Source organism: Corvus cornix, chromosome 7 (genome assembly GCF_000738735.6).
Source record: "Corvus cornix cornix isolate S_Up_H32 chromosome 7, ASM73873v5, whole genome shotgun sequence".
Lineage (NCBI taxonomy): Eukaryota > Metazoa > Chordata > Aves > Passeriformes > Corvidae > Corvus > Corvus cornix.
In genome coordinates, this window is record NC_046337.1 from 26,503,625 (window position 1) to 26,527,784 (window position 24,160).

The 24,160-nt window shown below is 42.0% G+C and overlaps 1 protein-coding gene across 3 annotated transcripts in view; it reads right to left on the bottom strand.

The window, feature by feature from the left end:
• Positions 1-5,895: 5,895 nt before the first annotated feature.
• KLF7 (Kruppel like factor 7) overlaps positions 5,896-24,160 on the bottom strand; it is a 61,089-nt gene continuing 42,824 nt past the window's right edge. For 2 of the 3 annotated variants that reach the window (XM_039554930.1, XM_039554929.1), the window contains 2 exons: positions 15,198-15,321; positions 5,896-8,507 (listed from right to left, as the gene is read on the bottom strand). In XM_039554930.1, coding sequence (XP_039410864.1) covers positions 8,456-8,507; positions 15,198-15,321 — 176 coding nt within the window. In that variant the 3' untranslated portion in view covers positions 5,896-8,455. Of the gene's footprint in view, positions 8,508-14,370; positions 14,464-15,197; positions 15,322-24,160 lie in introns of those variants that run through there. The other variant, XM_039554931.1, reaches the window with a different exon arrangement.

The window sequence follows — 24,160 nt, forward strand, 5'->3', positions numbered from 1 at the left end:
TGGCCTTAACTGATACTCCAAAAGCCATTTCACTCTTCACAGAAGTTTTCATAAAGAAATAACATACAAGGCACACTAACCACTGTCGGGCCAAACACATTCTACTGTTTATTACACATATTACATTCTTAAATAAAAATGCGTCACATAACATTTTTGCATAGATATCTTACAATATACCAATTTAAAAAAGAATTATGAAACAGACCAGTAACAAAAATAAATTTTTTCTTCATTAATAATTTTGTAACATTAACATACCACCATCATATAATACAAATAATATTTTTAAATCTTAAGACTTTTTGTACAGCAAAAAAACTGACAAAGTAATATATTTATATATATATATATATATATAAAAAGCTTAAAAAAAATAAAATGTCAAAAAAAGGCAGAACTGAGGGCTACAAGATTGGGTACTTCTGTGATATATTAGAAATACCAGAGTAGGCCTGAGAGAACGTGACCGAGGGCATCTCCGAAATGCACTTGTCAGACACATCTGGTAAAAGAAAAACTATAGTGCAAAATGAAAGTCCTTCAAGCAATGTTGTTTGTTTTTCTTTTTTTTTTCTTTTTTTTTCTTTTTTTTTTAATAGGGATCATTCATACATTTTGTTGTTGTTGTTGTTGCTAAAGAAAAATTCCCCAAACAAAAATCTAATGTGTGGTAGAGAGCAAGAAAAGTTTCAAAGAACAAGGGGGAAAATAGGTCACTTTGCAAAGCAAAAAAAAAATCTCAGCCTGCATTATTATTTTTTTCAACTAGATGAGGAGACGTGCCAAACTAAGGCCTTGTTTCTAAGAGAAAAGCTGTTATGGTTTATATGCAGTGATTTCACAACCAGGTACTTGAATTGGTGCAAGAACCTTCGTGTAGAGGTATCTTAATTAGTTGAAACATTTCTTACACTTCAGCTTAACTGCATAGGATGCCAAAGCAAACTTGATCCAGGCAATCACATAACAGGTGCAGCTACAAAGTGATTTAACTAGACTGATTTTAACCTAGGGCAGCTTCCCTGGTAGAGACATGGCCTTGGTAACAAAGTAGTGTTTAAACCAGTGTTTTGATCTACTTCCAGAATCTGATAGGTCTGGGGATTTAAATACAGAGTAATGGGTAAAACGTATGTTGCAAAACATAAAGATCAGCCCTTCAGCCATCAGGCCTTCCAGGGACTGCATGTTAGCTTTTCATTTCTCCGAGAGCCCAACAACAGAGGCTAAAATTGCCATGTTTCTGTCCATTCTAGTTCCCTTTTAGTGTGTACATGCGAAGCCCTCATCCCCCTCCCTTCCCACCTCCCCTCCCAATCCCCAAATTTGCAGCCTACTCATTCACAGTACACAGCAACATGTATTTCCCAGCACTGTTGAAAACTTTCCTGCAGAAGCTGACATGATTCCTAAAATGCAGTGGCAACAGCAAGTGCCCTCCCTAAATGAAAGCAATAGGCACGATTGGCTACTACAAACTGTAAGTCAGTAGCTCAGTTTGCTCATCTGTGTAGGTATATACAGTATCCTGTTGTACATCCACACCCACACAGAGACAGGGTGGAGAACCTGTTTTCTGGCAGTATATAGAAGTTAGGACCAAAGCACTTAAAAAAAAATCATCAAAGCTTTCATTTTGAAAATCGCAGAGTTCCAACTTCAATTATTACAACAAAAATGCCATCAACAAGCATTGAGGAAAACTATAAAACCCTGTTTCTAATATGACGCCTGCATTTGAAAGTTTTCAGGTAGGGAAACTCATTCATGAGGTGATAAAGGCAGTCTACTCCCCATCTCCACATTTTTATGTATATAATTTATATATACAACTGTATCATTATATATATAACTTATATAGCACAAGTATTCTCGAGACTTCTTCCTCTAAGGGAGGAGGAAATTCTCACCTTTACGACACAGATCTTAGTACCTGGTAGGCCAGATCCTACAGTCCTTACCATGCTAAATCTTGCCACTGAAGCCTGTGCAGAGCTGTGGAGGAGAAAGACTGCAGTAGTCATCCCTAAACTATTAATAAAAAGAGACACAAGTGTGACAAAAGGAAGAAGAATATCCAAGTTTGATCTGGAAAAGATCATTCATGAAGGTGTCGTTTAAATGCTAATGAAAGACAGGCAAGACTAGTCAATGAGTAGTTGTAATATCTTGGGAGAAAAATATTTCCATTTTTTCAAGACAGAGTTAAATAGTTATTGTCAAGCATTGGTTTTTTTCTTGGTATGTAGATATCTTTGCAAGTGCAAGTCTATCTGAAATCAGCCAAAAGTACTTTAGGAGTTCTGGGTTAGAGCATTTCCCAGGATATGAAAGCTCAAAAACAGTCTTACTGGATGGAATGACAGAATGTGCCAAGTCCTGAATGAAATCAAGAGTAAAAGCTCTTGATCCACTGAGTGCTGGCCTAGTAACATTACATTATTTACAAAATTTTCCTCTTTTTTATTTTTTTAAATTTAAAGATTTTGACATACATTAAGAGGAAGGGAAACACTTAAGGAAGTTGGATTTCATCAGCTTTGTCAGAAGTACCAATTACCACCTCTTTTGTACACAGACAAATAAAGTGTGTTAAATAGGAGGAGCAACCTTTATATTAGATACAAACCCCAAATTGTCTAGGGTCAGATAAAAATGAGGGAGAAAGCCTGAATCTGTAGATATCAGAAAGGTCACAGGTAAGATATACTCAATCACTGCAACTATCATATTGATCAATTCCATTTTACCTATACGCCCTAGTGATTAGTTAATTTTTTATGCCTGAAGTCAAAACAATTCTGAAAGCAAGGACCTGAGGGATCCTCTTGCATTCAGGTTCTTCTTCCCTATCTGTGTTTGGTCAGTGCTTCCTGTGCATTATATGAAAATGTGCTACCCCCCCAAAAAACAGCAATTCCAAAAAGTCTGATGAAAATAGGAATGAATGAAAAAAAAAGTTCACCTTTGTAGAAATATGTTGGCTTGGATTTCAGGTCCTGGAAACCATTTCTGATACATCACATGGGTCTTCCAGGCTAGCAAACTTGTTTCTGTAATATCTGTCTGGTCCCTGCAGCTGTGACATATCTCAAGGCATGATATTGCTTCAAACTGGTTTGCTAAGGGTTTGGGTTTTTTGAAGATTTCTTCCTCTCTAGGTCTCCCTCATTAAGAAACCTTACAAAGTTTAACAAGGATGAAACTGTCAGAATTTGAGAAAAAACCTACACACCTGCCCTACAGTCTGTTCCATCAGCACAAGACTATGAAGAAATAGAATCAGTACACATTTAATCAGGGAGGGCTGTGATATCAATCATAGAAACACAGAAAAATTAATATTGGAAGGTACTTCTGGAGGTCACCTAATCCAGCCTTCAACTCTTTGTTTAAAAAAAGATTAGTGAGATCAGACTGTTTAGGGCCTTGTCCAAGACATTGAAAGAATCTAGAATTTCACTTCAGTTGCCAGTTTAGCCAGGTAATGTAATTGTCTAGACTGAGTACTAGCTACTGAAAAAGAACAACTCAGAGATAATGAAAAATATTCTGGATTCTGCTATCCACTTTTAGACCAATCTTTATAAAATACATGTGATATTTTATGTTGCTCTTTATCTCCTAAGGGGAAAACCAAACAGAACAAAGATGCACTGAAGTGTTGTTTTAATGTTAGAAGTGACTAAAATAGAGCATCATGTGTCTTCATATTTGATACAGTACAAATGAAACAATAAATTTGTTGGTTCAAAGTGAACCATCAATGATCGTGTTGGGAAAAACAGAATTTTGCTTGCCAGGCCTCAAGCTGGCAGTATAGAAATATATTTCTATATGCATATTTTTATGCACAGATTCAGCAAACTCAATTAGAAAACTATTTATTCCGGTGCCTCCTAAATTATTTTTTATTAGTCAGTTTTCAAAATAGAATCTTGTCTTTGAGTATAAGTTGTCTCAATTAGATAATGGAAAAGTCACAAATAAATAAATTATATCACCACTGTAACATACAAAGCACATCTTGACCTGGAATATTCTGTCTTGGTCTCCCCATTACAAGAAAATGATTGGAGCAAGTCTAGCAGAGAGTCACCATGAAGGTTGTGGAACACATGATGGATGAAGAGAGGCTGAAAGACATGATTCAGCCTGAGGAAGAGAAGGGTAAGTGTAGATCTTATTGCTATCTCCAAATACCTAACCAAGACTATAGAGAAGAAGCCAGACTCTTCTTGGAGGTGCACAGTGGAAGAGGCACTGAAAACAGGTTTGAACACGGAAAATTCCTACTTGACACACAGATTTTTGATTTTTTTTTTTTTACACTATAAAAGTGGTTAAATATTGGAACAGCTTGCACAGAGAGGTTGCAGAATTTCCATTCTTGAGGACATTTAAAACTCAGCTGGATATGGCCATGAGTAACCAGCTCTAGTTGGAGGTTGGCTAAGAGTTTCTGGAGGCCCCTTTCCACATGCATGGTTCTATGACTGACTGCTTCCTCTGTGGACACTATTCTGTGAGACTTTTAGCTCAATTTGTGTTTTCATCCTATAGTTCCACAGTCTTGGAAACCACAATCTGACTTTCTTATAATGGCTTCTCTTTTGCAAATAGGCATAAATCTAGCATTGAAGGAAACAAGGTAAAACTTCTCCTTTCTACAGCTGGATTACTCAGTCCTCAACTGTCACCAAATCATCTATTTATGGGTTTGCTTTCAAGAAGCCTTACACAGAGCCTTTCCTCTTTAGTCTGATTCTACTCATAATTTACAGAGGACAACTGTACAACTTTAGCAAGGAGACACAGGCCCAAAAAGGAACTAACTATACCAGACTACACGAGTTTGAAGTGCACAGCTTAAAATATCTGCAAAGACACAAAACTTGTCATTGTACAAAAAAACCCAATCCTGGAATGTATCACTAATTATGCCTTTCCAAAATGGAGACTCCTTCTATAAAATACCAAAGTTATGGTTCAAAATTTTAGTAATGACTAAGACACTTGCATATGAGCACCCAAAAACTGAAGTCAAGAGATTGACTGAGTACACCATATATACAGCTGAAAAATATCTCCCTTTTCAAACATAAGAGGTGGTTCCAAAGCTCAAATTTTAGCTTCAGAGTTCAAGACCTGCTACAAAGCCTGAGAAATTTGAAATCTGCCTTTTACCCCCCTTTTTTCTATGTTTTTTACACTATTTGGATCCGGGATTTATATGTAGGCCTGCCTTTAGAACAAAGTAAAGAGATACTTCAGCATTTTTTTTGCCCGGGGCCCTTGTTCTGGCCATATTATATTTAAATAAGACGCCAACAAGACCATAAATGACAACAGGAGCTAAAAAACAGTCTTGCTTGACTTTTTCCAATTTAAATAGAGCCTGGTGCTTAAACTGTCACTTAATTATTAAAGTTTGTATACTACTGATAGCGTATCCAAAGGCAGGTGTGGTCAGATGACAAAGGAGGATATTTATGCAGGTTCACAGCCAATGAATATCGTAGTGGAGAATTGGAGAGCGTAGATTTTAGGACACTACAGTAAGGAAATTCTAGGATTCTCTTATACTTTTTTTAGTCTAATGCACTCACTGGATGCTCTACAGTTTCACACAGCTGAGGTTTTCAGTTCCCATTAGACATCTTCCTGAGGGGCAGCACCAATCTCTGCACTCTGGTGACCAGTGACAGGATCCAAGGGAATGGGATGGAGCTGTGTCAGGGGAGGTTCAGGCTGGACATTAGGAAAAAGCTCTTCACCCAGAAGGTGGTCGGGCACTGGAAAAGGCTCCCCAGGGAAGTGGTCACAGCCCCAAGCCTGCTAGAGCTCAAGGAGCATTTGGACAATACTCTCAGGCACATGGTGGGATTCTTGGGATGTCCTGTGCAGGGCCGGAAGTTGGACTTGATGATCCTTACAACTCAGGATACTCTGTGATTCTGTGATCTGGCAGGATGCTCTATAAATTCCAACACAAATCAGATTCTAGGGCCCTCAGTCCCAGTGGAACAGCTGGGTGGAATGGCCATAAAACGTATGCAAATACAGAAGTAGAGAAATACGAGATTGTCAGCAAGCAGTGCTCTGCAATTTTTAAACGTATACATATATATATATAAGCATATATATATACATATATAGAGTATAGTTAGTTTTAAATCTTTGGAATAAATTCAATTTTTCTTCTCTCTCTCTTTCTTTCTGACTTTCGTTCACTCTCTCTCATGCTCTTATCACGAATATTACATCATTGTCCCTAAGAGATGGTTAGATTTTGGTCCATATTTCATGCCATATGGGCCAGACATCGTATTTCCCCCCTGTCCCCAAAGTGTTCAGTTGACAGTCACAGTGTTTTGTGAAAACTGTGAGGAAAACCAGCATCTTTTGAATAAATTCAATCTCTCACTAGAACCAAAGGTTGCAAAATGCTGAGAATTCAAGTGCCAAGGATCCCAGTGACAGCTCTAAAAACATCTATGGAGTTTCTTGTTTGCTCTTTTTCCCCCTAAGAGTACAATTTTACCTCCCAAAACATAAATTAAGGGAAATATTTAACAGTCAATGAGTCAAAACAGTCGAAGAAGGGTAGTTGGCTAATACATTATAAAAGAGCAGCAACCATTTGTGGACCACGCGCTATTTTGTTTCATTTCTAGACACATCTTGTAGGGATGGTCCCAGAATATACAAAATATACAACCTAATGACCACCTGCCTGCTTGCACAGGCCATTTTTATGGTCCTAAATGCAGTCTTTGGAGTCAGGGCCAGTGCCAAATAGGTTCAAATACAAGTTATGACAATACATTTTTTGTGGTTTTTTTCCTTTTGTAATGAAGACTTTAATCCACTTTGAGCCAAAGAAATCAAATTATCAATAGGATGGAAGGGTGAGCATGAGACCTCCACTTCTCCTTGATGATTCACACTGTAGGCCAAAACGGACCTCTAGGTTAGTAACACTTTAGACCAATCATTTGGAAATGCCTCACTGCTGTATATAAAATCCCTTCCTTCACCGCTCACATGGTTACATTTTTTCATATAGGTGTGGGCCACAACATCAACTTGATGAATGGAAAAGCAGGACTTTGATAATTTCTTTAATGGGCTAATGCTGAATGAAGCCATTGTACGTGGAAGAGGTTCTTGATTTCCTACTCAGAGACTGGAGTAGGATTTTTGGCTTGGGGGTGTTTTTTGTGTGTAAGATGCTCAACAAACATGTTTAAATTAAAACGTCTGCAGGTGCTCTTTACACAAACAAAAGGCTAATGTTTTAAATTGGTTAATAGAGGAACTGCAAGAAAAAACAACATAATTCACCACTAAGTCACCGTGGGTTGTGGCTAACATGCTCACATGATGTGGAAGGAATCCTGTAGTCATGCCTGTGTGGCCAGTCCCAGACTGATATCCAGGTGAAGACAAGGAGTTCTGAAGATCACTTGTTTGTGGAGAAAAGAGAAAAAAGGTTTAAGCTTCCAACCAAGCTTTTGAAGTTTTTTGTTCAAAAAATAAACAAGGAGTCCTAGCTATGGCAATAAGGTGAGGCTTACAGAGACATTAGGTGCTGTATCTCAGGGGTTTATCCCTTGGCTACTTAGCCATCGTGGCAGCAGCTTCCAGAGTCCCTAGTGCATATGTTGTGCAATAGCCAAAAAAAAAAAATTAAAATAAAAACAACCAACAAAAATATAATCCTCCGTGAAGTCTACATAAACTCAGGCCAAAAAGAGGATGTTTGTGTCACAAGTGTCACTCCACAGTCTACTGCCATTAAGGCCACTGGTATTGACTTAAAAGGATCTCAATAGCTCAGTTCTAGGAAGAAAAACCAAAACCAAGACAAGTCAAAGTGTCTGTGAGAAGTCTGATGCACTGAACATTAGGAATTCTCAGAGAAAGAACAAAAAAACCAAGAGGTTAATTTTGGCTACCAAACTGGGATTTGGTTTTCTAGGTCATTGTTTTCCCCCCATCTATTTAAAAAGAAAGTTAGTGCTACAAATATGCAACTTCAAGACAACATATTCTTCTACTGAGTTGCACTGAGAAGCAAGTTAGATAAGCCCCTCCTACTGCCGTCCACCTGCAGGGAAGCCTCCTCTGTTTTCTTTGATTTCCATTGGCAAAAACAGGAAACAAATCCGAGGGATGAAGTACTGTAAGCAATTGTTCTTTTTCACTGACTTCACCTCTATACCATTTCCTCGCCTGCATCTTCTCGCATCCAGCTGGGGCAAGGCATAAAAGAACCGATGTATTTGAGTGTAACTGGGTGCACGACAGTGTGAGCATGTGGTCCCTGTACAGAGGATTACACGGGATCAAGTTCTCTTCTCCTGTAAGGTAGCACGTTGTAACTTGAGTTCCACTTTCATCTCACAACACTTAGCCCAGATGACATCCATGCCAAGCTGACTGATATTTAGATGTGTCTCTTCATGTGGAGGGCGAGGTGATCCGACCTGGAAAAACACCTGCAACATAAAGCAAGCAGGAAGTGAAATACGTACAGGATTTTGGAAAACAGGGTTTCTGCTCCTTCCTTGTTACGTGCAGGAGAAAACATATATCCCAGTTTAGAAACATTCCTTGGGTTATCCATGGATCACCACCAAACCCTGTGTGATTGACCTCTGTGACCACAGATAGGCAACTATCCTGGCTCTTTGTAAGCTAAAGAGACTACTTTTATCCTTTCCCTGTTCCTCTCCCTCCCGCTTATTTCACTGAGTCAGACATCAGGGAGGAGTGTTTATCTATGCACCTGTACTATAAAACCAAATATTTAGTATGTGTGTGTTTGCATTTAAAAAAAATCAGTTTTATTCAAGTACTCAGCAACATAATTTTTAAAAATACCAGGTTTCACAAGTGCCCACTATTTGCAACAAGCACTGAAGAACGATGCTAGTTTTGAAAGCTGAATTCTCATTTCTAACTCCAAACTGGAAGGAAAACTGGCTCAGAGTTTGGAGGCTGACAATCCATCAGACTTCATCTCTCCCTTCCTCTCAGCTGGGAATGTGGGTGGTAATATGTGGATTCTGATGAATATTATCTCCCTGAAGGACGTTGACAGAAGATATTATGCCTATTTTGTAAGAGTGACAATTGAGAGACAGAGAAGGCAAGGAAGCTGTAAATCACACAGGTGTGGTAAAACCAGGGGGAAAGAAAACAGCCAGGACTTGGGCTTTCAACTCCTGTTCTTTATCCACAAGGCCTTTTTTTCCAACTCATAAGAGAACATGTTTTGTCATTCTGAACATGTAGCTGGACCTGATGAGATAGAGTGGCAGCCCTAGAGAACTAGCTGAGTTTTAGGGCTGGTCTAAACATGTAGTTAATGGAGAATACGGTAGACCATGAATTTGAAATGAAGCATCTATCCTTTATTAACTCACTCACTAAAGGTTTGTGACTGCCTTCTTCAGAAATTACTTAATCCACTCAGGAAGTGGGTTAAGATACTCTGAAAAAACCACACGTACTCAAGGAAAAGAGCAACCCCACAAAGAGTTAATCAGAAATTCGTTTTCCAGAAGAGCTGCCTTGTAGTAGACAAGCTGCTGGGCACTCACAGCAGCAGGAACAGTAGCCCAAATTCAGGAACTGCATAGCACCAAGATATTGTCAGAGTGATCAGGGGAATAAGTTCTCAGGAGGACAAGTGCTTTTCTTACCTGTCATTCAATATATGCTTTATTCTACCAAGAATGCCAGTAAGCAAAAATACTTTTTTGATGCCATACCCATTAGATACGGGATTGAAAGTACCAATCCAATACACACCCACCATCACAGTGTCATTTAAGATACGTATGGCACTGGAGAAAAAACCACAGGAGAAGGAGGCAGTGGTTCTGGCTGCCCGCCCCACAGCCCTAAAATGGAACTTGTCTGTCACAGTGGCAGGACTCAGACACACTCAGAAATTAAATTTCTACGAGCAACCTCAGTTGAGCATTTAAAAACAGGAGGTTTTCAAGTTCCCTGCAAATTCTGGCTTGCCTTCTTTCCACCTTAAGCCACAAGACCTTGGCTTATTTATTTTAAAAACATTTACTACAAATATCACACCAACCCCCACATACCTGTGGCTTTTGAGTAAACTGGTTCTGTAGGCTCCAAGAGCACTAGGAAAAGCTACTTACAGAACTGATTGGCCTGGCATGTCTTTTCAGTGCTCCACAGAATAAGAGTATAAAACAGCCACCAATAACAATCTGAAGAATATCCAAATGGCTTATTGTGAGAATCAAGATAGCTCATATATGTGCACCGAGTTTATTTTTCAAAAAGCAGTAGTTCAGTGTTTTGTAGTTTTCAGAAAGAAGCAGAAGAACAAACAACCCGCCAAAAAAGCCCATACAGATAGATAAAAAAAGAACAATCAATCTAAAGGCAAACACCCAAAGGATAAACACCCTAAGCAGAGACAGGCTGAGAAAGAGAAGAACTATAAAAATGAAGCTATTTTAAATAGCTAGGGGACCTTTTCTGTCCTGCTGAAGTATGCCACTGCCCATGTAATTGATCTGCATCTACACACAGAGATGAGTGATCAAGAGGTACATTTTTAAGACAAAGAAATGTTAAAACAAAGCAACTTCCACAAGAAAAGTCATATACTCATCTTCTATGAATGAGCACATGGCTCTGCTCAAGTCAGCTCTTCTCTACTTGCAGGGCTTACAAGGGAGTTAATACCTTCAGAATGACAAAATGAAAGACTGCAAAATAGGATGGAGGCAGCATTCCTCCAAGGTCCTACATGAGGCACAGCAAGACAGACATGAATCTGACAATGGACACTGGGCTTTCAACACAGCAGGCTCTGCACAGCCAGAATTTTCTAGCCCTAGGGTGACAAAATACACCCTTGGACCAGCGTCTCTCTCATCAGTCTAAACTGAGAAAGCAGCATGCTCTGGCTACAAGGGCTGCCAAAACAAAACAACAGCTTGAGTGGCTGCCAAAAAGACATGCACCAGCTGGCACTTCAGTCTAGGACTAGTCATAAGACCACCACCCAAGCACAGCTTTTCCTCTCCAATTGTCTCTTTTAGAGAGGCAACCCAGGAAAGTGTATGCTGAGTCACACCATAGTGAGATCTGTTAAAATTACAGATTCAATACATTGTTTCACATCAATAAACACCATATTAGCAACTATAATATTTTATAGGTAATAAAATGGTGCCATATTTGCTAGTTTATAGCTAATAAAATGGTACAAGTCATGTAATTCTTCACATTCTCCTGTTGACTAATTTGCTTAGTTCTATCTCTTGGTAAGGCTGGTGGATGTGGATATTTATTTCAACAGTAAAACAGTCTGTAAAAAATTTTTGCAGCTAAATCACACTGCCAAAAAGCCTACTGATTACTGGACACACTTTTTTTTTTTTTTTTTTTTGGGGGGGGGGTGGTGTTTCTGGGACTAGAGGCAGCAATGGAAGAGGCTCCACAGGATAAGTTGTCAAAGGAAACTGCTTCTTAAAAAATTAAGAAACAGGAGCTTGCTGGTCTCTAGTCCTGCCCATGACATGAGACTTTGCTCTGCACCTCTGGCTCTACACCTCTTTCAGTTCCAGACCAGCTCTGCACATCATACGTGGCCCCACCATAGCCTTCTCCATCATCCCTTCCCCGGTCTAGCTCTTCCTAGAAAGAACAGTTTATGCTAGAATAAGACACTCTAATTATAAAAGTATCACACAGGGATGTGTGATACACAAATTCCCTGCTCCCAAACATGATTCCTTCCTTTCTCTTTTTGCTATATCTCCTTAGCAACACAATACTGCTTGGCACTGAAGCCTCTGAAGGAGAAAATGGGAAGGTAAGTACAACGAGAGAGAATATATTGCACAGCCATCTTTCTTACCAGCTGTGTATTTCTTACCAGCTGCGGGATATGCTCATTCCAGCTAAGTGCACTCTTAGCTTGCTATCAACAAGGAAACCATGTGCACATGTGCACACACGCAGAGAGGAATATGCACCCCAACAGTCTGGCACTAAGCTGCTGTCTCCTAAACACGTATTCACATAGAATAAGCAAGTGCCATTACCCTGTCAAACTCTTCCCCTTGAAGTGCTGAGGGCTTTCACTGTGTGAGGAACACCCCCAGCCTGTGTTTCTGAAGAGCAAAATTCCTGGGGAATGCTAACAACCAGCATAACCCTGACATCTGGAAGGCACTAAGGACTTTCCTTTAGTGCTTTCCACACCACTTCAGCTGATTCTCCTTTCTCTCCTGCTGCCACAAAGCCACACACCATTTGCAGTACACATGATGTTACTCAAACCAGTGGTAGCTTGCCAGCTATGACTAACAATGTGATCTGTGGGCTGCACGGTGTTGGGATAGGGCTGGGACAGCAGGAGAAGAGAATCTCACCTTCTTATCTCTTTTGTTATAAAACTGACTTAAACACAGAGGGCATTAATAGTCCTTTGATATTGGTCAGAAGGTGAGAGACACAAGCACATCTAAAAACAGCCTTGGAAGGGAACTGCAGCCAGACTGTGTGACAACATCCCCTCTGCTATCTGAATCACCCATTCCAAGCTCTGTTTGCCAAGATACAGCCCTCAGCTCTGAACAACAGGCATAGGATTTGTGCTACATCAGTGTTGTTAAAACAGCTCCAATCAGCTCCTTAAAAATCTAACAAGCCAGCATGTCTGAGAGGGTGGCCACAGCTCCTGTCAATAATGGTGAGTGCAATAAAGGGTAGCCGTTCAAACACAGAGAAACTGTTCTCCAGCTGGAACCCTGGCTCAGGAAGGCACATCTTTAAAAGTCTGCCTAAATAGCTAAAGGCAGTTTTAGGCTCATACTTCAGCGCTTGCTTAAGTGACCGCTGCAACAGGTGGTAGCAGAGAGGCCTGAGAGTGAGAAAAGAATGAAAAGGAGTAGTATGGCAGAGTGGGGCAGAAGAACAGGCACTGTCACTCTAAAAGCTTGCAACAATTAACTGGGGAAATAAGGACATATCTGCCTCCTATCACCACACACAGACAGTGTGGGCATAGAGTTTAACACTGCACAATTCCCAGCACTCTGAACTTTATTAATAATGTTTTTCCTTCATCTACAGATTCAGCAGAAGAGCAGAAAATGCATTCGATGATTACAGGAATCTGTCTCTTGACTGCAATGACTGAGTTTGCTGCCAAAAAGAAAAGCTAGGTAGAAAGGGACAGTATGTAGAGGGAGAATAATGAACACTTAACAAAAGGCTGAAAGAGACCGAGGAGTTGAAAATAGTGGCTGTATTTCTTTAGATCTCTGCTAATAATATTGTTTGTCCTGACACAGAAACCCTGGGGCTGTGTGTCTATGTGTGTGTGTGTTCACTTGGAGGAAAGAAAAGAGAAAGGCAATGCCTTACATTTAAAACAGAGAACATAATTGTTCTCATTCACAGAAGTGCTTAAACAAAAGCAGAACTGCAGAGGTCCCTACTTGGCTTATCCTGTCCCTCATTCTGAGCAAACAAAAGATAATCCAGGGATAAAACAAAAGATAATCCAAGAGGAAGCCCTCCATGGGGGAAGGGGAACGGGAAGAGGGGAGACAAGGGCAGAAGAGCACTTAAGGAGATGAAGCTCTTGGAAAGGCAGGATGTGAAAATGATCAAATTTCCTTCCCATAAAAGGATGGGGTCCCTTGTTTATGTTCCTCACATCCTCTCTCCACGCATATTCTCTGTTGGTCTGGTGTACCCAGAGGCTTCCTAGAGCCTTTATTGTATTACAAAACGTTTCCTTATCGCAGTTGAGAACCTTAGTGCTGCATTAAAAAGATGGGTAATTTTCTTAAGCCTCTTTTAAAAAAATATATAAATAGGATTAGCTGGATAACATGTTCAGATGCAAGCACATTATTTGATTACTCAATAGTGGATCCAGGTTTCACCCAGGGCACTGCCAATCTTCAGCGGGGGGGTGAGTGAGGGAGAAGTGCTCATTGTTCGATCCTGTCAGTGCTGTCAAGAGTCATTACAGGGGTAATTGCTTTTGCTCCACCCTGATTTCTTATCAGCGGGGATTGGGGATGTGGAGAAGGGTGTTCTTTTGGTTTTGTTTCTAAATTCAAAGAACCAGCTTTCAAAAACACTCAGCACCAAGCAAGGATGAGCAGATTTTTCAGAGCAGCTCAGTATTTACTGAAGCAGCTAAAGCAGCGAGGGCTGTAAAAACGAATCGCGGCGAGCGGCCGTAAGGGCGGCTCTCCCGGGGAGCTGCTGCGTGCTCCGCTCTCATCTCACTTCTGAGTGCCCAGAGCGCTGCTGCGTGACAGGCTCCTCGGGAACCTCGGCTCTACGCACCTGGCAGGCTTTTAAATCTGGGCCCTCACGGAATGAAGGTGCAGAGTATTTCCCACTTCAAACAGATGTCAAGGGTGAGATTTAAAACTGTAGGAAAAGATTCACTAATTAGCAGGAATGTGCAGAGATCACTGATCTTACACAAAACAACCCCATGAACTTGAGCGGTAAGATGTGTCTAACTCACTCTTGGGCCTTTGGAAATGATGCCCCTGTGTTGTCTTTTCTTTAGGAGCCCTGCACTCAGTAATAAGAGAAGACAGTGATCATACCGAAATTAAATGCTTTTTCCCTAGAGGTTTCCCATAGATTTGGGCCACTTGTGGCACAACACACACTCCCCATCCCTCCTGCCACACACCCATGTTTTTGCGAGGCCCACCCTGCCAGAATGCGGGTAGCCAGCAGTGGTGCTTGGGGTAGTCCTCGAAGCAGAGCAAACAGAGGGAGCTCTGCTCTGCCTTTGTGAGCACTGCAGGCTTACAAGATCAGGAGATGGAAAGCTGGGGAGATGCCTTGTGGAGGGGGCCATCATTGAAATGGTCTAAGGCCCTCTGGATGTCTTCTCTGCTTTAAGAGTATTAACAAGAGTTGCCCTATGAACTGAATCCTGTGCCCACAACAGACACCAGCAGGGTTCAGTCAGACCTACACCTGGTCCCACATTTTTCTCTGTGCTGTAGGATGGAAACAGCTTAAACTGCTTAGGAAGTATTCCCCATCTGCCAGGAGCCAGGTCTCTTGTCTCTGGGAGCTGGCGGCTCCATGCCAGTCACAAAAGTCCACATGTTTCTTGAAGACCTTGTTAGAAGCTGCATTACCTGTCACAATGGTTGCATTTAAAGGGCTTTGCACCCGTGTGCTTTCTGTAATGCCTCGTGAGCTCGTCGCTCCGTGCAAAACGCCACTCGCACCCTTCCCACGAGCACTTGTAAGGCTTCTCACCTGCAGAGGGGAGGAGAGAACAGTCAGCGTGGCAGCAGCATTACTGAGCACTCACCTTGAAAGCCCTGTGTCCTCCCACCCTGCCTCTAACCCATTCGAGTAGGTTAGCCCATCGCACAGTTCATGGTCAGTGTGGGATGGAAATAACTTAGGGCTTATGATGGATTGTACTGAGGATAGTTCCAGTCCAGATTTTACCACTGCTAAAATTCTCACACAACCTTACCTCCTGTTTCTAACAAAACCAACCAATTGGCCTTTGAAGAAGCCCTAAGAATGTCCTCAAATGCCTAAGCAGCTGTGTGGCCGAAGCTTGATTTTCAAACAGCTTTTCAGCTCACTCTAAACTTGCCAGATGTATTACTGTGGTATCTGACTGTACTAACACCTGAACACTGTGCAGGTGGGCACCACTCCTGAGTGACTACTACTGGATCACATGCTTTACCCCGATTCTGTTTACCCTTTGTATGGCCAGACTCACATCTGTTCCCCTCAGGCATTCATGCCTGCTGCCCCCAAGGACTGCACATTTTTTACTTCCTTCTGACAACAAAATCTACTCCTAGAACCAAGAAATTATGAGTCAGGTTGTGGAGTGTGAGAGGATACATTTCTACTTCTTTGAATCAGCTGGTCCTTCAGGCTTCTTGCACTACACCTTTATCAGCTGTTACTGTGCCCCAAAATACTAACAATACCACTGAAGGCAGTGAAATGGTGCAGTAGTAGGACAGGAGAGATTCTAGTCTGCTGGTAGGAGTTGGACTTAATGATCCTTGTGGGTCCCTTCCAACTCAGGATATTCTATGATTCTATGTTCAGATCTATCTTCTAATGTACATCGGTCTCTGCAGATCAAAATCTGCCATGGTGTAACATCTGTGGAGTCATTAACACCTTCTGATGAAGAATTCCACGGTCTCATGACTCCCTTTTCCTTATTCAGTGTACATGCATTGGTGTGCATTCAAATTGATCATCTCCTCCAACAACAAATGCTCCAGTGCATCTCCTCCTATATAAACTCCATGTCACTCTTCCCCATGCAGCCAGTTGAGATAAAATGCAAACAAGAAATCACTTTCACTACCAAGCTTCTAAGAGGATTTTTACTTATTTGTTTGTTCTTAAAATTGCTAAGAAGGTAATCTTAAAAAGCCCACCATGGGCCACACCGAGGTTGCAATCTGTATGACCCCTCTAGGCCAGTCACATGAAACAATCACTTGACCACAGCAGACAGTGCAGAGACATGGATTGCTATATTTAGTGTGTCTATTCAGCAAGTAGAAGAGCGAGATCTGATTATGGGAGACCTGTGTATGTCATGATAATGAACTGGAGAGGCAAAAAGAGCAAGAAAAGTAAAAAGGGAAAGAGAATTGCAGCAAAATACATGAAAAAATGCTATTCTCTGGTTTCTGGTGAGTTTCTGCAGACTTCTTGTTGCACAGGCAGCTCTGCTGCACAGTGGTTATCTGCCCCAGACAGAACAGCAAAATGGGCTGAGACCTTAAGTGCAGTTGAGCCATTTTACTGGCCTCTGAGAAGTTTCTTTGGCTCAGTAGTTCAATTAAAGGATTCATTGGGATGAAGTTGTGAAGAGGGGGCAGTAGCTGGCAAGACTACACCAAAATATCCATTTATCCCACAGTTCCCGAATGAAGAAAGGCCAGCCTGGATGTCCTTGTTGTGAGTCACAGTGCCCCATGGGAAAATGCCCAACAGGACAATGGACTGAGCCAACAGTAACACTAACCCACTTAGAATGTTGCCTGCTTGGTCATCTCGGCAGACTTGCCTCTTGTTCTTTTATTCTTTGAATAGGATTTCTTCAGGAAAATAAAAAGTTAGAATCTTCTTGTTAGTGAGCAAGGTGCTGGTGTCTTGTTTCTGGGCTGGTTACTCAACTGCACCTCAAACACTGTCACCAGTGCTGGCCCCAAGCACTGGAGCTGCAGTTGCAGCAGTCTCCCCCCAAGCCCTTTGCACCCTACCTGGCAAACAGCACCTGCTCTCCTCAGAAGAAAAGGATGTCCCAGGCCTGGTCCTGTGCCTATGAAGGCACACCAGTTTTGTCTGAACAGTTCATGCATTATTTTAAAAAGTCGTCAGTAAACAAGCCTCGATGATAATGCAGTTCCTTGGTTCTCTGACGCTCTCTAGTGCCTACCTTAGAGTGGAGACAGCAAGGCAGAGAAACTGCCTTGCAGCACATTTGCTACACACACTACAAAGCAAATGCAGAAGATGACTGCTCAGCCAAATCTGGCAGGTACAGCCAGACTGAAGGATACAGTCATCTACAGAGCAGAAGGGTGAAGGAAAAGCATCCCAGGCTTTCTGTGAAATTATATAGGCTACTACAATTGAAGTGGAGTTTGGCTTGTTAAAAATTGTCAAGAGCTTTGAAAATGTATGGTGCTATATATAGGTTACGAGAGACAGAAAAGCCAAGCACGATTACTGGTAAACCCAAGGAATGCCACATATCTCTGTTACTTGCTGCAGGGCTCCTCTCCCAAGTGTTCCAGCTCTGGCCTTGCACAGCCCTGAGCTGAGTTTTGTTTTCAGATGCTTTTCCTTTGTAACCCAAGCCCTGTTCTGCAAAATGTCAGACAGTACCTCTGAGTGCTCCAGACTGCATGCTGGCATACTGTGCTCCCAGTGCACAAGGTAAATGCAAAGGAGCACGGTGACCTTTAAAGCCATGTCAGACAGCTCCTTGACCCAGAGACCTCAAAGAGGTTAGATTTCCTGCCCTGCTGCAGCAACTCAAAAACACAAGAGGGAAGGAGGGGAGAGATCTGCCTGTCTCTGCATGTGAAGACTAAGAACAAACTGCTCCTTTAATGGCTGCTTTCACCTTACATGAAGATGAAATGGAAGTGTATTTTGCCAAGATGCACATATGTAGAAAGCACGGGAAGGAAGAGGGGGGAGGGTCCTCCTACCTCACTACTGGTAATAGCAGGGAGAAGAAATGGGAAGGATCCTTTCCATGTGTTAGGCTGCTCTTCTCTTGTTCAGAGGATTAGTGAGACTAAAAAGATAGATGATGAAATCTTCCTCTGCTGAAGCCAATGGCAAAACTCCTACTCACTTCTACAGGGCCAAGATCTCCCCCTTTTTAAGAAATTAATTATGAGCGTCAAAATCCAATTAAAAATAGGAACGTCACGGAGCTGTGCCACACTGACTTTTTCTCAAATTAAAACCCACACTTAAAACTTGTGCCTGCAAGCCCCTCCCAGGAAGGAGGCTCTACTCCTTAAGTCGCCTTTATTCAACACAAGGATTTGTGCAGTCCTTAAACAAATCCATAAATCCACATTTATACAAATACACTAAAATGGAGGAGCCAGTTGTCATCCAAAAAGAAGCCAATACCTAGGAACATGTTAAATACTCAGTTCTTTCAGTTCAGAACTTACTCACACCATGGGGCTGGTTCAGATTCCACACATCCAGAAATGCACCTGGGAAGGGTAGGCAGCCAGCAGTGCAGATATATTCAAGCAGTGAATTATGCAATTTTCCTAGATGAGCACTTTTGTTAAAAAAAATGTATCATTTGCTTATGGAAAATCTATACCCAACACAGAATACCGGCTTTCAGCTGTTCCTACTTTTTCCCCTGGGAGTCAGAGACACTACCTAGTGATTCCAAGCTTACTGACTTGTAGTTTCCGTGGACAGCATGTGCATCAGAGAGCAGTGCAGCACAGTGAAGGAGAGCTGCAGTGAGACAGTGGGTGCACAGGACCCAACATCCACACTGTGTGCATTTGAAGGGTGTTATTTCTGGCTGGCCACAGCCTGGTCCTGTGGCCTGAGCTGTAGGTGTAGGTGAAGCATGCCAGCTGTGCACTTGCACAGCACCTCTCCTGGGACAGGCCATCCAAAACCATGGCTACACTCCTGCCAGGCTGAACCAAAGCACAGTGAATGTGGGCAACCAAAGCCTCGCCTCAAAAGAGGTCACTTGATCACCAGGAAACACTCACATCAGACACATCCTGAGTTGCCTGGTGAGGATCCTGGAGAAGCAGCCTGCACACACCTGCTTGTGCAGAGAGCCGTGTGCTGAAATCTACTGGTCTAGAAGGGTTGTATCACCTAAACACTGCTACAGAAATGCTATTAGCCCTTCAGATACACTTTAGGGTTTCAGTCCATCATAACTGCACACTTCTGTGAAGCAGCCTCTCTTCATTGTGGCTGTGTGCTGTGGTCCATACCTCATTTTAACCTTTTCATGTTCCTGGAGCACATTTTATACCTGAGACTGGGATGTTGGGGGAGTAGGCTCTCTGTTCCACTTCTGTTTATGGCACCTCACACAACTGAGCTCTTCTTCTAAAAGTACCCCCGAAGCACATTTCAGTACAGTCTGGCCCTCCATCCTCTATTTCATCCAGCCTGGTCCAATCTGGTAACTGGAGGACAAAGACCTTTGAAAATTTACGTGAAACGCGCAATAGTGAAGCTAAAATGATGAGTCATAAAAAAAAATCCATCAGACTTTGGCAGCCCTGAAATCGGGTCACTATTCCTTTTGTGACTAAGATGAATGCAAGACTAAATATTAGGCATCTAGTTACAAAAAATAAACAAATGATTCGTACAGCTTTCTCTTGAAAGCCAGAAATTTATCATTCGAAAGTACGAAAAAGCCAAGCACACAATGCTATTTACATTCCTATGGCAAACACACACTAGGTTTCCAGAAAAACATGATGGATAGAGCTGGGCTGGTTCTGTAATGACCACCACACTGATCCTTGGAACTTCTCCCTCCACTTTCCAGCCTCAGGCAGTCTTTGTGAGTTTCATTCATGCAGCTTTAGACATTGAAAGAAATAATCCGACATTGCCACCTATGGTTCTTTTTCAAGTTAATGGGGAGGCAAAGGCATGGGTGGACTGTGACACATCAGATCCAGGCAGACTGGAATTGGAGGTGAATTTCTCTGCTTTGATGGTGCAGGGGGCCAGGCAAGCAGCTCAGCTGCAGGCACCTGTATCTTTGCTCTCCAGGCACAAACCAGAGAGCATCAGGTTTTCTCTCCAACACATTTAAATTGTAAACCCTGTACAAACCTTCACAACAAATATTTCCTCACAAAACACAGCAACGGGGATGTTGTCTCTTCTCAAGATCCAGAGACCCCGTCCTTGCCACGTACATCCCACAGACACCCTCTAGGTCCCAGACATATTTCTCTTGTCCAAGCAGTAAGGCAGTGTTTGCTAAGACATCTCACAGAGGCTGTTTCAGCAGAGAGTGATTATTAGAAACATTAGGCTACAGGACACAGAGGTACCTAACCAAGATCAGCTGAGGACATGATCACGAAACTACATCATTGTAATATTGTGCATATTGTACTTCTTATAGCTGCATTATTTATTGCCAGTCCCAAGGGTTAAAAAGTCATGAGTCCACTCTTCCACAGAAATAATGAGATTTTAAAGAAGAAAACAATAATATTCAGACATAATTTGCCTTCTGCTTTGTAGATAACCTAGGGCCATGATTTTAAACTTCTCTTTGCAGCCCTGCAGGCTAGGAACATTTATTTTGAAAAACAGAGGAAGAAATTTGCTCTCTATTCCCTGAATTTCACTAGCAGGGACTTTAAGAAGAAAACCCTCCAGAGTTTGGGATGTGCACAATATGATCACAGAATTCCAACACTACGGGGTGAAACACTGGCTTCATCCACGTCATTGGAGAAATGTTCATTAGGCTCAAGTTTCACCCTGTATCTTTACAGAACTGAAAGCAAACCAAGATTATTATGACTATCCTTCCATATCTATTTCCTTACCCCTCCCCGGCACTCTCCTGCAGGGCACTTAGTAAAACAATCAAGTAGTTTAAGCCCCCAGTCCTGGAGTGAACTTCAGAGGAGAACCACAGTCAAAATCCTTACTGATACTTCTCTGTGCTAAAACATGGGAGTGTCATGGGATTCCTTTAGTCCCTTCACACTCCTTTTTGATTTAGCCAAAAATGTTTAAAGAAACTGAGCGGAAACCACAAATTCTGCCTGTATGCATATTTTGAAGGCCATTCAAAGAAGATATTCGTTGCATTGTGTTTGAAGAGTTCCTTGATATTACATAGCTACACAAAGTTGTGTGCAAAAGTGTGTTTAAGAAAACAACAGAAAAAAATCAGCATGTGTTCTATTCCACTATGAATTTTTTATATATAGTTTCAGAATCAAAAAAAAAAAGTTTCCTGAAACACAAATATTTCCTTCCTTTTTAAAATCTGTAATTTAAAAACCATTTAAAATGAAACTAGTTCTAAAAGTCTCAATGTCTAAAAATATGTATTGAAAGACAGCTTTAGCTACACTTGTTTCAAGACTGATGTTCCCAGAGAACTAGACAAACTAAAATTACAACTGAAAAAAGGAATTAACAAGATTTCTTGCTTGTATTTTTCCTGTAAGAAAACTCTGGGTGTCTGAGCTTTGTGAAGAAATGTGTGAAGAATCAGGTAGTGCCACTGGCTTTTTAAGAGTGTTTTAATAACTTTTCCTGCTACCCTTCCTGAGAAATCCTTTAGGGACCTACTGTTCCCTGGGCTGGTGAGTGGGACCATGCCATTGCAGGAGCAGCAGTGTCACTGCAGGATGAACCCAGGCATCCTTCAGAGGCCAGTGCCCATGGGAATGCTGCTGCTGCAGACACGAGTCACTCAGAGGTACCAGCAGCTGGTGTGGTTTTGGGGGAGAAGCAACCCCCCAGAGCACCTCACAGAGAATGTCCAGGCAGGCATTCCTAGTTGCTCTGCAGTTTATGATGAAAGTCTGCCTCAGCACAATGAGAAGCCTAATGTGGAACATCACAGTACCAATATTTTATATTTATGTAGCACTCTTCATCTCCAAGGGTCCCTGAGAGCTTTACAAGCTACATACATGGCATACCAATGAAGCCAAGCCATAATTCTTTTAATTAGATGAACATCAGCACACAGCACATGGCACAACAGAAAATGTTACTGGTCACTCCTCCCTTTCTATGTAAAGGGCTACATGAGATTTAATAGAAACATGTCTCAGAAGGACATTTGGGTTTAAGGACCCCTGAAAATGAAATCTAACCAGGTAAGTCTCCTTAACACCAGTGCCTGTCCTGCCTCATTACTTTGTCACATATGAGACACAGAAAAGGAGTTGCCCAAACCTGCTCCTTGTTAAATATCCCTACTTTCACACCAGGTTCAGCACGTTACCATCACATGGCTCAGGCAGCTGCTCTGCTGGTGAGGTTACAGAAAAGCTAGTGAGCAGCTGCAGTCCAGAGCACAACAACATCACCCTCTTTTTAAGATTAATAAGTTCATTTCTTTAGCAAAAAGGAAGAGCAGGCTATTTAATACACACATCCTCTGGAGATCAATGCTAATATCTAAGCGTATGTGCGTGCGACCCATCAACCAGTAAAACTAATTACAAAAATCAATTTCAGATACTTTTTTGAGCCTTTCATTCCTCAATATACTCCTAATTGATTTTTGTTGGAGAATAGAAAGCCTAATTAATATTTTTATTATTAAAAAGGAATGCAAAGGAGGGGGCAACGGTCAGTGCTCAATTGGCCCACTGATGTTTTCTACCCAAAAAAAGAGAAAAAAAAATTAAATTGGCATTTTTTTCACAGTTTTGCCACCTGCTGGAAAAATGGAAAAGCCTTTGAAAGAGTGACAAAGCACAAGAGAAAAGCTGGCAGAAGACAGTATGGGGCAGAAGAGGAATGTGACAGGATTGTGAAATACACAATGTGAGAAGGTTGTACCTATTTTTAGAAGGGCAGGGATGATCAAGTGTAAAAGCAGTACATTTCCATGAATGATGTACAGCTCCTTTCATCCAAAAAGGTCAGCAGTGCCCTTATAGAGTGGTGACTCTGATCATATCTATATTAGAGATGGGGGGAAAGAGGTTAAGAAGCAGACCCAATGTCCAATCAGTCTTTCTACAAACTTCAAAGCTCCGGATTAGTTCCTAAGAGCCTTGCCAAGGCTTGTCTACCAAGCCAGCAGCAGTCTTCAGCGTGTAGCCATTCAGGACACAAAAAGAAACCAATTTTTGCAGCATTATGTCTTACACACATACAAGCACCTAACACACATCCACAAAGCCCACTTGCCTAGCTGAAAAGCAAAGAAAAGCAAAGCATGTAGCAACATCCAAAGAAATGGAAATGCTCCATTTTCTGCTCAAGAGGCTGCATTTAACAAGTGCACATTGCCATCCATGCTGAGCCCTGAAGGAGGGGAGGAATGCCTGGCTTTATCTCTCTGGGTCTGTGCAAGACTCCCACTGAGAGTGATAAAGCCTTTGCAATGTGCTCCCCGTTCAAACCCCTCTCCACAGGTCCTCTCTGAAGGAAGCTCCTGGATGGTGGGGAGCAGGGCTGGGGGACAGATGCTGGCGCCAGCCTGAGCACACAGCCCCAGCTTCTGCCCCATTAATTGCCGGCACATCCTCCCCCAGGCCGGGCCCTGGGGACAGCAGCAGAGTGGTAGGGACAGGCAAGCACCCGGCAGCAACACCAGTAGCAAAACTACCCAATTAAGCCTCCAGAATAAGTGAGTGTGGAGGGGGAGGAAAATGAAAAAAAAAAGGAAAACAAAAGGAAGAGAGGAGGAGAAGAGAGGAGAGGAGAGGAGAGGAGAGGAAAGGAGAGGAGAGGAGAGGAGAGGAGAGGAGAGGAGAGGAGAGGAGAGGAGAGGAGAGGAGAGGAGAGGAGAGGAGAGGAGAGGAGAGGAGAGGAGAGGAGAGGAGAGGAGAGGAGAGGAGAGGAGAGGAGA